Raw genomic sequence first — 17328 nt, forward strand, 5'->3', positions numbered from 1 at the left:
ACAAACCGATTGTTAAAATGATCATCAAATATCGAAAGCATATGCGTCATTGGTCTTCCAACGACACAGTACGTATAGGCCATTGATACTGTACTAACGTCCATTATTAAAGCGGAGTATTATTTCAGAACCCACAATGTTATCTCCCATGGCCAAGAAGGACTTTTTATCGTTGAATGAATGAATGAATTATCGTTTTTAAGGCCATTTTCCCCGCTAGAGCGGGGGTTAGCCTTGCGGGCCCCATGACAATCATGGTTCCCTGTTTGAGGCAATGTTTTTACGGCCGGATGCCCTTCCTGACGCCAACCCTTGGTCGCCTCTTACGATGCGCAGGGATACGGTGTACCTATTCTAAACCAGGGTACACACCGGGATCATTCATCCCAGCAAGCTGGTACTCAATTTGCCGACCTCGGAAGGATGACAGGCTGAGTCAACCCCCCTGGTGTTAATTTAGCGATCGACCGGTATTCGAACCCAGGATCCTAGGTATCCCAAGCCGGCACCCTAACCGCTAAGCCAACACCAGGCTATCGTTGAAGATAATAAATCGTACGCAATGACATATTAATACTATACTATTTGCCTATAAACTGCCCAAACAAAGGGAGGCTTTTCCGTGGAACTCTGTTTCACGGGTCCCTGCTAGTTGAATAAAAAGTTTATTCAACTGCATTAATTTTGTTTAAAATTGGGCCTAAACCTATCGGGAGGTACAGAACACCAGCCAGTTTCATGGTCCCAGTTGTTTTATCACCTCTAACCAGGTGATGTGCACCAGCCTTTGTGTGTGTGTGTGTGTGGGTGTGTTTTCTTCTCGGGTCCTGAGTTCAAATCTCGGTCAGTCTTTGAACTAACACCAGGTGTGGTTGACTCAGCCTGTCATCCTTCTGAGGTTGGCGAAATGAGTACCAGCTTACAAGGATGATTCAGCCATTTGACTGTCCTGTGAAGGAGTGACGCCCCAACCAGGAATGTGCCCAATAGTCAAGAAACTGCTTTGGAAGCCATATGCATCTGATGATGTGGGAGTGGACATTATATATATATACACACGATGGGTCAAAAGTTTTAGAACACCTCAATTTTCCAGTTTTTATTGAAATTTACGCAGTTTAATGTCCAGTGAATAACCTGAAATGGTACAAAGGCAAGCAGTAAACTGCTCGAGGTTAAAAAATAAATGCTTAGGTTAGCAAAAACGGGGAAATAATGTAAATTGCACAGTTATATGGTAAAAAAAAAAAAAAGGCCTTCTTCAGGGAACAAGTAATGGGTTAACAACTTACAGCTGTTCTGCTGCAATGTAACTAAACTACAGTCACGTGAAAAAGTAAGTACACCTCATGTAAAGTTTTCACTTTTTCAACATATTTCAACATACAGCTATTTGATCTTCATTTCAACAATATTGAAAGATAAAGGTGATATAATATAACAAATATCATGAAACATTTACATTTTGTAGTCCATTGTATAATTTAAATAAACATAAATGTAAATTTCGCATGTGGAAAAAGTAAGTACACCCCATGAAATGTTTTTTTTAAATCTTTTTAACATGTGTGGACATATCAATATTTGATCTTCATTTAAACATTATCTATAGATAAAGGAGATCTAATTGAACAAAAAAACAATGAAAAATTGACTTTGCAATAATTTATTCAACAAAAAATTAACAAAGATGCCATTTCCTTCTGTGTAAAAAGTAAGTACACCCTTAGCTCTAATAGGTGGTATTGCCCCCATTGGTAGAAACAACCTCAAGTAGGCATTTCTTAGAACTGTCTACCAGTCTCTGACATCGACTGGGAGAAATTTTTGCCCACTCCTCCATGGAAAATTCTTTCAGCTGTGCGATGTTTGAGGGGTTTCTTGCATGCACAGCTCGTTTCAAATCCCCCCACAATATCTCGATGGGATTTAGATCCGGGCTTTGACTTGGCCATTCCAGAACCCTCCATTTCTTTCTTTTCAGCCATTCCTTGGTGGATTTACTGGTATGTTTAGGGTCATTGTCATGTTGCAAGGTCCACCTTCGGTTGAGCTTCAACACTCCGACAGATGGCCTCACATTATCTTCAAGCACCCTCTGGTACAATGAAGAATTAATAGTGGATTCTATGATGGTGAGCTGCCCAGGCCCTGATGCAGCAAAGCTGCCCCAAACCATAATATTTCCACCATCATGCTTTGCAGTTGGTATCAGGTTCTTGTGGTCAAATGCTGTCTTTGGTTTTCGCCAAACATGTCTTCTGGTACTGTGGCCAAATAGCACTACCTTTGACTCATCTGTCCAGAGCACATTGTTCCTGAAGTGCTGGTCTTTGCCTAGGTGTTCATTGGCAAACTTTAGTCTTGCCCTGATGTTCTTTCTGGACAGCAAAGGTTTCCTCCTGGCACACCTCCCATGTAGATCAAATTTGTGCAGCCTCTTTCTAATGGTGGACTCGTGCCCTTTGACATCAACAGTGGCAAGAGCTACCTGTAGGTCACGTGATGACATTCTGGGGTTCTTAGAGACTTCTTTCAGCATCTTGCGGTCTGCTCTCAGGCTGAACTTGCTGGGGCGGCCTGGCCTGAACACGTTGGCAGTTGTTTGGAATCTTCTCCACTTGTAGATGATCTTCCGGACAGTCGAATGATTGATTTCAAATTGTTTGGAGATCTTTTTAAATCCCTTCCCAGACTTGTAGGCATCTATAACCTTCTTTCTGAAGGCATCAGAGAGCTCTTTTGATCTAGGCATGGTGACGCCGCACACTTCAACAACAAAGAGCAAACCAAACTAAAGGTCTGAGGTTTAAATAAGACAGGTTCCTCCAAGACCCTCTCTAACGATGTTCTAATCATTTGCACCTGAGCTGGTGCACCTGATTCTAATTTTAGGTATTTGAAGTAGTGATAAATGTAGGGGTGTACTTACTTTTTCCACATGCGAAATTTGCATTTATGTTTATTTAAATTATACAATGGACTACAAAATGTAAATGTTTCATGATATGTGTTATATTATATCACCTTTATCTATCAATATTGTTGAAATGAAGATCAAATAGCTGTATGTTGAAAAATGTTGAAAAAGTCAAAACTTTACATGGGGTGTACTTACTTTTTCACGAGACTGTATATGCATTGCCCCTCCATAACTATTGAAACAGTGAAGTCAAATTTGTTATTATTGTTATATGCTGAAGAATTTTGAGGTGAGATCAAAATAGGAATATGAGGCAAGAGGACAGAAGATCAGGTTTTATGTCTTGGCATTTATATATGTACATGTTTCACCACTGTAGAACAACAGTACTTTTTATGTTCAGTTCCCTCATTTTAGGGAAGCATAAGTATTGGAACAGATTATCTTAAAGTAAATTAAAGTTATATAATAGTTACTTTAATTCATCACCATCCCAGAGCGTCACCTCTGTCCCGGAGGCATTAGCCCGGGCACTCTGTCGACAGACAGATTGATTCACTTAATGGACGAGTTTGGTCCTCATTGGTTAGATTTTTTTGCAGTATGCCGTCCTGATGAGGGCAAATAAGTCCGAAATCCGGATTGGTGGCTCTGCTTGATGCTTAGCCAATGGGGACCAAAGAATGAAATCACTTGTCTGTTGACCGAGTGTCCGGGCTGAGACCTACGAGATGGAGGTGACGCTTTGGTCTAGGACTTCGGTCCACAGGAGATTGGGACAGCGCTCGTCACGCTGTATGTCGTTGATATATTTATATAATCAAACAAAGTAAAATGCAATTATGATGATGACCAATAAATTGATCATCTCTCCAGATGGATGGTGCTAAAGCTCAGCAAGTCAGGATTTTAAATGATTCTGTTGCTTCTACATCTTGAACCACTCTCTTGTCATCATAAATGCTGCTGGAGGTAGGCTTGCCAAGTACCAGCAAACAGTCATACTTCTTCAAAAAGTGATATAAAGCCCTGTTTGCAAATTGAGATATCTAAAAGGAGACCAAGTCCCAAGGTATGCTTTAAACCACTAAAGTTAACATAGTGGACTCTCAGTGTTCCATTTCCTTTCATCACTCTGTCCTCTTCCAGTTCACCCAGGTCACACAACATTGTTCCAGAACACTCACCTTTCCTTCATTCCTCTATTGCCTGATATGTGTGTGGAACCAACTTACTGTGCCTTATATCTCATGCACAACTATCGAGTCTTTCAAGAATGCCGCTCATCGTCCCCTAGTGCTTTATCCCATACCTACCCATGCACTCATATACCTTGCTGACCCTCCTCTTGGGCTTTTAATGGGATTCGGAGAAATTTAGGGGTGGCATGTCGAGGAAGCATTTTTGTGCCCATCTCAACTTCCCCTGGGAGTATTAGAGGTCTACCAAAGAGTGTGGCCTGACACTACATGTACACCAGACAGAAAGCTAGAATTGAACTCACCACCAATGGGATGTCAATCCAGTGTCCTCAACACTAGACACTACCATAGTTAAATGTTTGGTGACAAATACGTTTTGTTCAGAATAAAATTCTGTATTCCATACTTTGAATACCTCATACTGCAATCCGCATGGTAATGTTGATTGTCGTATGAGATATTCCAGATGCAGGGAAAATTATAATGATTATGATACCTCTGCAGTGGCACGCTAATACAATTTAGGATTTTACGAATAGCGACTTATATGATTCCCGATGTGTGGTGTGTGTGCCCAGGCAACAAAAAGCATACATCGCCACGCAGGGTCCTCTGGCCGAAACCACAGAAGACTTCTGGAGGATGCTCTGGGAGCAGAATTCCACCATTGTGGTGATGCTCACCAAGCTTCGCGAAATGGGCCGGGTGAGCAATGCAATACTGCAGGCCTTCTCTAAATGTGACATGCGGCATACCGATGTGTGTGTTTAGTTTAGAGTTGTGTGTGTTTAGAGTTGCTTGAAGGATGAAGTGGGACAAATCATTGTGGACCCAGATGGAATTAAAGAAAGATGGAAAAGATATATGGAAATGCTGTTGAATACAGAGAATGAATGGGATGGCAACATAGAGAGTAACCCAGTTTTACGACCGGCAGAGAAGATAACTGAGAAGGAAGTTGAGGAAGCGATAAAAGCAATGAAGAGTAGAAAAGCGGGAGGGCCGACAGGAGTTGTGGGAGATATGTTGAAGGCAGCAGGAAATTGGGGTGTGAAGAGAATGACAGAGATCTGTAATCTGGTGGTGAAAGAAGGCCGCATTCCAGTGGATTGGGAACTGCGTACCCTCGTCCCTCTATACAAGGGGAAAGGTGACCCTCTGGAGTGTGGCTCGTACCGAGCGATAGGTTATTGGAGCATGGAATAAAGATATTGGAAAGGGTGTTGGAGAGGAGGATAAGGAAGAAGGTGAAGATCGACGAAATGCAGTTTGGATTTATGCCAGGAGGAGGAACGACAGACGCGCTCTTTATTGTGAGGCAGTTGCAGGAGATGTACTTGGAGAAGAGGAAGAAGTTGTTTCTTGGGTTTGTTGATCTGGAGAAAGCATTCGATAGGGTTCCACGCGAAGTATTGACATGGGCATTGAGGAAGTTAGGAGTGGAGGAATGGTTGATCAGAGTAGTGATGGCAATGTACAAAAGAGCGCGCACAGCTGTAAGGACGAAGGACGGGAACAGTGGTGAGTTTGAGGTGAAGGTGGGAGTGCATCAGGGGTCGGTACTAAGTCCACTACTATTTGTTGCTGTGTTGGAGGTGCTGGCTCAGAATGTAAAGGAGGGTTTACCGTGGGAGTTGTTGTATGCAGATGATCTGGTGTTGATTGCGGAAAGTATGGATGTACTGAACGAAAAGATGAACAAGTGGAAAGAATGTATGGAGACAAAAGGTCTGAAGGTGAATATCGGAAAGACGAAGGTGATGGCAAGTGGTAAAGCATGTGGTGAGGTGGAAAGAACTGGGAAGTGGCCATGTGCTGTGTGCAGGAAGAGTGTCGGAGTGAACTCCATTCAATGTACAATGTGTGCTGAGTGGGTTCATCAAAAATGTAGTGGTCTGAGAGGGTCAGTAACCAGTGTGGCAGCTACATTCAAATGTAAGGTGTGCACAGAGGGAGCTGCAGATGGAAGAAATGTTGAGTTGGATCTTGGAGACGGCATGAAGCTGGAAGGTGTGAAAACATTTTGCTACCTCGGAGACATGCTGAATGGAGAAGGTGGATCAGACTCGGCAACGATTGCTGAAGTGAGATGTGCATTGAAGAAGTTTCGGGAACTGAGTGGCGTGCTGATGAGGAGGGGAGTGTCGTTGAAGCTGAAGAGAAAGGTGTATGCTGCATGTGTGAGAAGTGTTATGATTTATGGGAGCGAGACATGGGTAATGAACGTAGAGCAGCAACGAAGGCTTGAAAGGGTGGAAATGCGAATGGTTCGGTGGATGTGTGGAGTATCGTTGAGAGAGAGGAAGACAAATGATGAATTGCGAAAGATGATGGGAATAGAGCCTGTGATTGATGCTGTGAAGAGGAACAGGTTGAGATGGTTTGGTCATGTGTTAAGGAAGGATGAAAGTGACTGGTTGAGAAAGAGTGATGTAAATGAATGTAGAAGGAAGTAGAGGACGGGGAAGACCGAGAAAGACTTGGCTAAAGATGGTGGAAGAAGAAATGTGGGCAAGGGGGTTAACAAGGAGAGATGCAGAAAATAGGGCAAAAAGGAGAACATTGTCATGGGGACCGCAAGGCTAACCCCAGCTCCAGCAGGGAAAATGGCCTTAAAATGCATCTTGTTGTTGTTGTTGTTGATGTGTGTGTTTAATTTAATTACGTGTCATTTTAGTCTAACGACTACCAACTGTCCGATTTCTACTCCTGTCCGACTGCACCGATTTTAGTCTGTCTTCTACCGAGTCCTCTCCGGCCTTGCTCCCCCAGCTCTCTCTGGGCTCTGTCCCCCAAATATTCCTGCAAGTCGCAAAATATCTGCCAGCAACCCTCCTCTGGTGAAACTACCAAAATCAAGACTCTGCTCACCTTCACTCTTTCATTCCTCTTTTCTCCCGCCTCTGGAACAAACTCCCTCACTCTCTTCAATCCCACTCCTCCCTCCAGGTCTTTAAAACAGCTGTTCACCACCATCTCTTATCTTGCCCCATCCAAAACCTTGATCTATTCTACCCCCGTAAATTCACCCCAGATCCACTTTTTTGAAATACCAACTTCTTTCCTGGAAATCCTAAGTCCATGTGGTTTTTACCTCTCCCACCTCCCCTTTCCTTCCCATGGCCCTCCCCCTCCCCCCCCCCCCCCAAAGCCCTCTCCCTCCCACAGATCTCCCGATGTCCCTGCTCTTCATCTTGTCTCCTGTTCCCTTTATCATATGTTTTATGTTTTACGTGTCAATTTGTCTTTTTGTGATGAATGTATTTTAGGTCTTACATGAGCCTCGATCTTGTATCCCCCCCCAAAAAAAAAAAGGGTCTCATTGGAGAACGGGGTCATCTTAGCATCACGTTGAAAACATTCAATGATAAAATAGTAAAAACTCCAAATAACATTTGATGTAAGAAATCGTTTTGCAAATAAATGAAAGTTAAAAAGAAACTTTATGTTTTTATATGTTTCATGTTTTTAGGGTCTCACAATTAAAAATTAAGTTCATTATTGAATGATTTTTTCCTACAGGGTCTAAAGCTCATGGAGGAGCAGCTACACAAATCACTCAAACATATGCAGACAAATACAGGGGATAATAATTGACCTGACTTCAGACAAATGCAGCCACAGAGCTTGGGGGAACATATCACTTCTCAGAACATACTGCGTACCAGCAACACAACAACATCTTTATGACGTTGCTTTTCTCTCCAAACTCAATTGAGCAATTAAGGAGGAATTTCCTCCTCCCATCAGATTATAACCGATGGGTTTTGTCTGGGCTCTGTCCTTCAAATACTCAATGTAAACAAGGAATAAACATGTAATATTTTGAGTCGTTGAAAGTCAACCTGGTATGACTCCATTAGGATGAGAATCGACTTCCCAGACTCGGAGAAGATGCTCTAACGATTATGCCACTGAATCTGGGTTATATTTATATGTTAATGGCTTTCATGGTGAATCAGCAATTCCAGGTTGCACATGTTCTTCCAGTAACCTCCTTGTGGTTAAACTCCCCCAAATCCGGCTTTTACTGCACACATACACTTTTGATCCTCTTTTCACCAGTTTGTGGAACCACCTTCCTGAGGCCATTGAAGCCCACTGGAACAGCCTTCCTCGGGGGTGCGCTTCCTTCTGCCCCATCCCCTTCCCTGCTCGCAGACTTATCTACCCCCATTAACCTTGCCTGGCCTGGCCTTCTTGCTTGCGGGTTACTGTGTTTTCTCCCCTCATCTCTTTTTTCCTGTTAGTTCCCTTGATTATTTATTATTTTTTTTGGCATCTACCACTGCCAGCCAGTTCGTGTCAGTTTGTCACCTTTTCCCCAATGTCACCTTACTCTTCCTTGAACCTGGATCTGGTATGGAAAGCAGAAAATGACCCATAGCAATAATAAAGCCAGATGTTTAATAAAGTCACAATAAAAAAAATAACATGAGGTTGTGTACCTGTTACTTAACACTGCGGAAAAAAGGATAAATTGCAAATTGCTAAATGGGGCAGCTGCATTAGATGTGCAAATGCATAATATTACGCATTTCGTTAATGAACACATTAATTAAGCATTTTGAAATTCCGAAACGAAATTGGGTATTTCATTGGTTTGAAGAATTTTCTTTGAAGCATAAAAATCCTAATATATAAGTGAAAGAATGTAACATGTAAATTCAAAATAAATCAATAACGTATTTGCGTTTACAAGTCATAAAGAAATGGTGCATCATTATTTACATAACAAGGTAAAGAAAAAGAGTAAGAATCAGGAGAAAATAAAGGAGAAGAAGAACCTCGACCAATTAGGGAGAGGTGAAATGCAAAATGGACAGAACGCGAGCATTCGGAAATTTCCTTTGCCGAACGTTGCATTCAATGTGATGAAACACATCGGGCAAGAGCATCGAGTGGGAAACATCACACTGTAACCATGATGCCTCGGGGACTCTTTTCGCTCCATTATCCTTTACTGCCGCTTGAAGGACCGCAGGTCTTAATGGCATTTTCAGCTCTGGATCACATGAATGGACGATTTTCCCAGTATTCTCTTTTGGCCGAAGTGGCATTTCCTCCTCGGCATCGCTTGAGGATGCAAGCCAAGCCTGAATATGCTGCCATTGTATTATATCTTCATACCTTAGAAGGTAGACAGACAGACGAATGGCACAAAGCTCTGGGTTGCCTACCAAAAACATTTCCTCATGAAAACATTAATGGATGAGTGATATGACTCGACTCGATGAGTCGATGAGTGGTTAAAGTTCTGTGTTGCCAAATTATTTCCCCATCTTTTGGACACCCAATGTTCCTCGGGTCCCAGGCCCTAAAATATCCAAGTGCTGCTCAGTTTCCATCTCATTTGGCTCTGTGCAGCTGCCATACTGAGCTGTAGCTCCATCTCACGTACTGCCTGCATTTGGTCTCTTTTCAGCTTAGAACCACCATTAGAGGCCATTTTTCCCTGCAGATCAGGGGTTCGCCTTTTTCGGGCACCGTTGGTCCCCTTTTTGAAGCAATGTTTTATGGCCGGATGCCCTTCCTGCCACCAACCCTGTTAGTCGCCTCTTGCTACACACAGGGAATTACCAGTGAACTGGTACTCAATTTGCCGACCTCGGAAGGATGACAGGCTGGGTCAACCCCCCTGGCGTTAATTCAGCGATCGACCTGGATTCAAATCCAGGATCCTAGGATCCCAATCCGGCACCCTAACCGCTAAACCAACACCAGACTTTCTCTTTTCAGCTTAGGAATTACATATTTAATTTTAATAGATGAATCGTTGTTGTACTTGATGAAAACGAACTGTAAACTCAAATATTTGTAATCTTGTTCAAATATTAGAATAAATATTTAATGTTCCACAATATGATGAAGTAATTGATCATCTGCCAAGTAAGCATGTAAAAGGGAAGTAGGGAGTTGGGGTGGGTGATTAAGGGAGGATGCAGCAGAAAGAGGGGATGTTAGGGGAGTGCTGGGGATGTTGAGAGATTGGTAGGGAAGTTGAGAGGAGAGAGCAGGGAGGGAAGGAGAAGTATAAACCCCATGGGTTGGCATCTTATATGGATGGGGGGAAATACTTAATTACCGCGGCTGATTGCAATGAGAAAAGTGACGTCACAAAGGCGTCACAAAGGCCATTATGATTGTCTGAAATCCAGTGTTACCTCTGTGCATGATTTTTGTTTCAGCTCCTCCACCAGCGTTAGACTGTATTAAAAATAATAGCAATAATAATAACAATAAAAAGGCCATTTTTGTGACACATGGGATGTGTGTTGAGGGGTGGTTGACGTTCTGCAATTTAAAAAGATGGCCCCTGTTGTAAGAATCAGATCTACAACATTGTCCCAATAGTGAGTTTAATTCAGAATCGATCTCCAGCAATACCTGCAAGAAATCAACAAGCAGCATATCAGTATACAGTAATCATAGAAGTAATGATGGATTTGCAATTAGCACAAGCAAGCCTGGAACATCTAGTAATATGCACCATCTGAGTATGCACTACACCACACAGAATAAATGTCACAGGAATGATCGGAGCGCTGTCCGTCTGAGTTCTTATGGGAGCCCCTCTGTGGTCAGAGGCAGCATAGCACCTGGGTTCAACTTAGACACAATTTCATTACATTCTCCCCTAAGTTAAAACTACACCACCTCTAGGGCGGAAATCAAGCTAGCAAATCATAGCAGCAGAGTAATCAGTTAGCAACGGTCCATGTCAGTCAGTCCAACCATAGCGGTCGGGGCAGCGAATTTCTCTCCCGGTGCGTGTCCGATAGGCACCGGATGCCACATCCCCGAGGCCGGAATCCCCCGCATCGGAATGTCCGCCTAATTCGGGTGAAGGCGGTGTCCCCACAAAGCCATCCGGATCGGGCGCATGTGGCGGTGCAGTAGCCGGTAGATTCTTCATTGTCGGATCAACTGTGCCGTAAGCCGGCTCGTCAATATCCCCGCATGGGGCAAGATGGCGCACCGAGACTGTAGACTCCCATCCATTGGGCAACAGTACATGAGTGTGCTCGGGATTGGCTTGGAGAATGCGAACCTTGTCAATGAGCGGGTCATATTTACTTGAGTGAACCACGCATTTGAGGAAAGCCGGTCCGGGCTCAGCAAGCCAGCCCGGCAAAGGACGGGTACCGCCCGAACGACGCGAGTAACGAAACATACGGTCGTGAGGAGTTTGATTAGTAGCGGTGCACAATAAAGTCCTGATCGAGCGTAACGCCCCGGATAGCGACCAAGCCCATCGGTCCAGTCCTAGTCCGCGGGACTTAAGGCTCAGAGTAACGGCTCTCCATATAATGCCATTAAATCGTTCCACCTGTCCGTTCGCCTGCGGCCTATACGGAGTAGTATAGCTAGAAGCGATATTATGCTGGAGCAAGAAGTTTCTCACATCCTGGGACAAGAACACTGCGCCTCGATCGGTGTGCACATAGGCCGGATTCCCAGACATAGAAAACAAGTTCTGCAGACACTGGATAACCGTAGCAGCAGACATATCGCCGCACGGGAAAGCAAAAGGGAATCTGGTGAACTCATCGACTATCGTGAGTAGATACCGAGAACTACTCGAAGCTGGTGAAGCCGGCAGGGGTCCTTTGAAGTCCATTGCCAATCTCTCCCACGCCCGAGTGGCCTGGACCAGCGTACCCATCTGAGGGTTGTAGAAGCGAGGTTTGAGTTCAGCGCAAACGGAACAAGTGCGACAGAGCCGGCGAATATCCTCAATGGAATAGGGCAAGTTACGACTGCGCACATAATGAGCTAAACGCATCACGCCGGGATGGCACAAGGTGTCATGAAGGACGCGCAGATCCTCAAAAGAGGTGAGGCTCGCACACACCGCAGGCCGTGATAAAGCATCTTCAACGAGGTTATCCCTCCCCGGGCGATATTTGATAGTGTAACAGAAATCGGCTAGCTCAATCCGCCAGCGAGTGATTTTCTCATTCTTAATGCGTTGAGCATGTTGCGTGTCGTACATAAAGGCAACACTCTGTTGATCCGTGATGATCTGAAAACATCGACCGAGCAAATATGGACGCCAACGCCTGATTGACTCGATGATGGCATACACCTCCTTTTCGACAGACAAGTGTCTTCGTTCCGCGGAGGAGAGAGTCTTTGAAAAGAAGGCCACAGGTCGCCCCCCTTGAAAGAGTGTAGCAGCTATCGCGTGGTCCGATGCATCGCTTTCCAAAACAAAAGACTTGTTTTTGTCAATCGTCGACACAGCGGCGCCAGCTATGTCCAACTTCAGGCCATGGAAAGCGGCCTTAGCAGCGTGACTCATGGGGAACTCTTTGCAATCCACAAGTGGATCTCGGAAAATCTTGGAAAAAATTTGAACCCACTTAGAGTAATGAGAAAACAGCCCGAAAGCGCGCTTCAAAGAAGCACGATCGTGGGGCGGGGCCATGTCGAGCAAGGGTCGCAGATGCTCCTTATCCGGAGCGATAGAGCCGTGGGTCACGGTGTACGCCAGGAGATCTATCGTTCGAGCAGAATAGCGACATTTAGCCTCGTTCATAGTCAGTCGATACTTGTGCGCAACCTCGAGGAAGTGCTTCAGCTTAGCATCATGATGTTCTTTGTCGTACCCACAAACCGTAAGATTATCCAGATAAACAAAGACATCGGTTAAATTCTCCTTAGCAATGAGGTCGTCCATGGCCCGTTGGAAGCAAGAACCCCATTCGTGACCCCAAAAGGCAGCCGGGTGAACTGGTGTACAACCTTTGTCCGGATTCAAACCCAGTGTAGATGCGATCTGCCTCGGAGATTGGAATCTGATGATACGCGCTATGTAGATCTAGATTTCTATATACCGAGTACTGTGCCACCTGTCGTACTAGAGAATCCATTCCTGGGAGTGGGTAGGCATCCAATTTGGTAAACAGATTAATCGTCTGCGAATAGTCGATTACCATGCGTTTGCGGTGCGATTCGGTTTGAACCACCAAAACTTGGGCCCGCCAAGGCGATCGACTTGGTTCAATGATACCTTCCTTTAATAGCCGCACAGTCACTTCAGCAATCAATTGCGTGTCAACCCGTGAGTAGCGTCGCGATTTAACGGCAACCGGTGTACAGTCAGTAGTCATATTGGGAAACAGCGACAGTGGTTCAATTTCCATCCCTGCAAGAGCACACACAGCAAGAGTATTAGCACCACCAAATTCCATTTCCAAACGCCCATGTCGCCGGAGAAAATCGTGTCCCAGCAAAACTTCTGCACATAATGCTGGTAAGACCATTAAATGCACATCCGGAAAAATTCGACCCTTAATCACAAGCTTCAGTCGACATTCCCCCCGAGTGCAGAGCCATAGCCCTTGAGAAGCCATGAAGATTCTGTGTGTTGCCCGGAGAATCGACCAGCCATGCTTCTGAACAAGTCGTAAATCGACATAACTATCAGTGGATCCCATGTCGATTACGGCATTTGCATTTTTCCCTTCAATCATGAGTGGAATAACAGCGCTGGACAGGCTAGGTGGCCCTGCAGATGTCGAGTCGTCGAGAGGGGACGCTCGATCCTCGTGTGTGGATCCGATGCCCGCTAGCGTCTTCCGTGCAGTTGAAGTCGATCGTGGGTCGGTCGAGCCGTCACTAGAGGGCACTCGAGCCACGCGCGGAGATCCCCTCTTTCGTGTAGTCAAAGTCGATCGTGGGTCGGTCGAGCCGTCGCTAGAGGGCGCTCGAGCCATGCGCGGAGATCCAACGCAAGCTTGCGCCGTTCGTGAAGCCAAACCAGGACGTGGGCTGGGCGACGAAAGAATTCCCATCAAGGACGGTCGAGCCGCGTGCAGCTGTGATTGCGCCACTTGTTTAGTCGGCGCAGTGATCCTCATCAAGGTCGAGCGCTCAGCATGGGGCCCACGGAGAGGGGCGATTCCAATCAAAGCCGTGCGAGGTGCCGATTGTTTCTCGGGCGGAGAGAGAAGCACATTCAGCATTGAGCGAGTTTGCCGGCCCCGGGACAAACGACAAACCTTCGCAAAGTGACCTTTCCGAGAACACGAATGACACGTCGCCTCTTTAGCCGAACAAACTGACCTTAGATGGTTCCGGTTCACTCAGAAAAAGCACTTAGCGTTACTTCCGGCCTTGGGTCCGGCAGCGGCGGCCGCTGTCACACTCGGGTCGAGGTCCTCGAGTGCGTCTGTTGTCTCCGATTCCGGCGAAGATGCAGCATCCGCTTGCTCGGCAGTTGCTCTCTCCGGTCGTGTCGCTCTGGTTAATCCTGCAGTGACGTATGGGCGGTCATACGCGTCGGCTTGTACCTGTGCTTCGTTGTACAGGAGGGATAGCCGATGAGCCTTTTCTGGTGTCAAATCTTCTTCTTCAAGTAAACCCTGTCTGATGATTGGAGACCGAATCCCAGAAACAAAAGAATCCCGCACAAGATCATCACAGACTTGTGCATGTGTGCGTGTTTCAGTAGTACAGTCCTTCACTAACTGGCGGAGGTCTTGAATGAACTGATCGATGGTCTCCGAGGGTTCCTGCCGCCGAGACGCGAGCAGATATCGAGTATAGACCACGCTCCGAGTTTTCATGTAAATACGTCTCATTTCTGCCACAGCAGTATCATACGTTCCACACTGGGATATATACGTGTACACTGTATGGTTCACTCTGGAATGCAGCACCGCCAGCTTGGTGACATCGGTGAGTTCCTCCTGAGCGATGGATGGCTGGTCAGTAGCTTCAGCCAGTGAGGTAGTTGAGCAGGCGCGTCCGGCGCCTAGGGGTCCGCTCCAAAGATCGGAACTTGTATGAGCTTGTGAGTCATGATGATCTCGTTCAAGACCAAGAGAAGATTCTGAATTAATTGTTGTAAGAATCAGATCTACAACGTTGTCCCAATAGTGAGTTTAATTCAGAATCGATCTCTACCAACACCTGCAAGAAATCAACAATCATCATATCAGTATACAGTAATCATAGAAGTAATGATGGATTTGCAATTAGCACAAGCAAGCCTAGAACATCTAGTAATATGCACCATCTGAGTATGCACTACACCACACAGAATAAATATCACAGGAATGATCGGAGCGCTGTCCGAGTTCTTATGGGAGCCCCTCAATGGTCAGAGGCAGCATAGCACCTGGGTTCAACTTAGACACAATTTCATTACAGCCCCTTAATATCATATTAAAATACAGTGTGTCTGTTTGTCTGTCCGTTCACTTATAGCATCTAAAAACGGCTTGGCCGATCTCCACCAAATTATGCATACGTGCTGGGGGCACACAGAGTCAGGTCATAGGCACAAAATAATTCCCCCCTCCTGTGACGGTGACTTGACAACTTGCAATTATCGCCTGTGGGCATGGCACAGTGCAAGTTGTTTACTGACCCCTGCAGGAGGAAGGGAGTATTACTAACGGTGGCACAAAATGAAATTGCCCTCCTCCCTCTTCTCCCCTGTCATTAGATGTAAATGTACTTTTAAAGTGCTTATTAACAATTCTCTTATTTTCATATTATCTCTGTTTTTAGGCTTTTTTACGTTGGCTTGAGATGAGCAGTTATGTACATTAGCATTTCACAAAATGAAAGCATGGATTGGCCTAGTTGGTGTTCCCATCTGAAGACATAATCCATGATAATATAATCCCAGGTTCAACACATGCACATATTACTTTGTCTTTGTCTTATATTGATTTGTCTTATGCCTAATAATGTCCTTGTTATTCCACTAAAATATTACAACTGCCTCCTGATAATTTTATCCAGTATGTGACTTATGTATAAGCTCGAGTGCCGAAAATGTAATTTATCTTACATTTAATCTTATCGACTAAAATGTCATTGAAACTGGAAAAAAGGTCATCAGCAAATCAAGCACTAATTTACAGTATTAGCAGTAATACTCCGAATATATATTACTTATAATTGATGAAAGAACAATATTTCATTTTTCAAAGGTTTTTATACTGCAGAACTATCAAAAGTCATGTTGTGCATGTCATAAAGCTGCTTTATGTGTACATCTTTCATATATCGTTTAAAATATTATTTATTCTCGCTTCCTCTCTCTCTCTCTCTCTCTCTCTGTCTGTATTTGCTTGAGGCTTCTCCCATCTAAATAATCTTTTATTTAGACAATTCAGTCTGCAATCCATTATGACTTTTTGTGTGATGGAAGCAAGATATTTACTCAAGGTTCTCTTCTTGTTTTGTCGTGTCACACAGTACATATTGGTGAACAAACTCTGTTTTTGTGTTGATTTTCCTTGCTAAAGAGCTCTTAAGGATACAATTTGTCCTTGTTGGCATTCCCATTAAACTCATGTTTCATGATTCTGGGTATCCCAGGAATAATCTCACTGGTAGAAAACGAGCCTGGACCCAATCTGGTGAGGCACGCTGATATCTGTACTGACAGTTTATTTATCCATTGTCTGTTGGTGTTTTTGTACTTTGCGTATTATTACACTGATGTCCTTTGCTGTTTTTCCAGTGTTTGCTCGATGCATAAGCTTTACTAAGGGCCTGTGAACAAACATACTGAATGTAGTCCTGTACTCCTCATTTGTTGCTGTATTTTGTAATTTGTCGTGAGATATCTTTCTTATTTTCTTATATTTGATTAATGAACAGGATTAAATAATTAAATTGATATATGTGGGAAAATTACATGCCCAGACCAGAAATCGAACCCAGGTCCTCTGAAAAATGTAATTATTTATACTAGGGCGTGCCCGTACGTGGGTGCAAAAAAACATGCGTGCAAACAACAACAACAAAAAAAAACTTTGAAACCACGTGGCAGTAACGACCACAGAACCCCCCCCCCCCCTCTATTTACATGAAATGGTTTGGTCCATTCGCAAAGCCAAAGCGAACGGCTTGCGAGTACGGTAGAACCCCCCCCCCCCCCCTCTATTTACATGAAATGGTTTGGTCCATTCACAAAGCCAAAGCGAACGGCTTGCGAGTACGGTGACCATACCTTGGGAACCACTTGTCCGATTAATTTCAAACCTTGAAAAGGCACATCCTCGGGTCCCCAGCAATATACCTGGCAAGTTTCAAGTATATCGGACCCGTGGTTGTCGAGAAACAGCGGTCACAGACAAACACACAGACACACACACATACACACACACATACACACAGAGATTACTGGAATTATAGATAGACTAGGGCGTGCCCGTACGTGGGTGCAAAAAAACA

General features: G+C 44.6%; 1 protein-coding gene across 1 annotated transcript in view; it reads left to right on the top strand.

The window, feature by feature from the left end:
• Positions 1-17328, top strand: part of LOC137428581 (receptor-type tyrosine-protein phosphatase delta) — a 417416-nt gene that overhangs the window by 354198 nt on the left and 45890 nt on the right. The window contains exon 26 of the mRNA XM_078777195.1: positions 4704-4830. Coding sequence (XP_078633321.1) covers positions 4704-4830 — 127 coding nt within the window. The remainder of the gene's footprint in view (positions 1-4703; positions 4831-17328) is intronic.

This window comes from Myxine glutinosa, chromosome 1 (genome assembly GCF_964187855.1).
Source record: "Myxine glutinosa chromosome 1, kmMyxGlut1.1, whole genome shotgun sequence".
Taxonomy (NCBI): Eukaryota; Metazoa; Chordata; class Myxini; order Myxiniformes; family Myxinidae; genus Myxine; species Myxine glutinosa.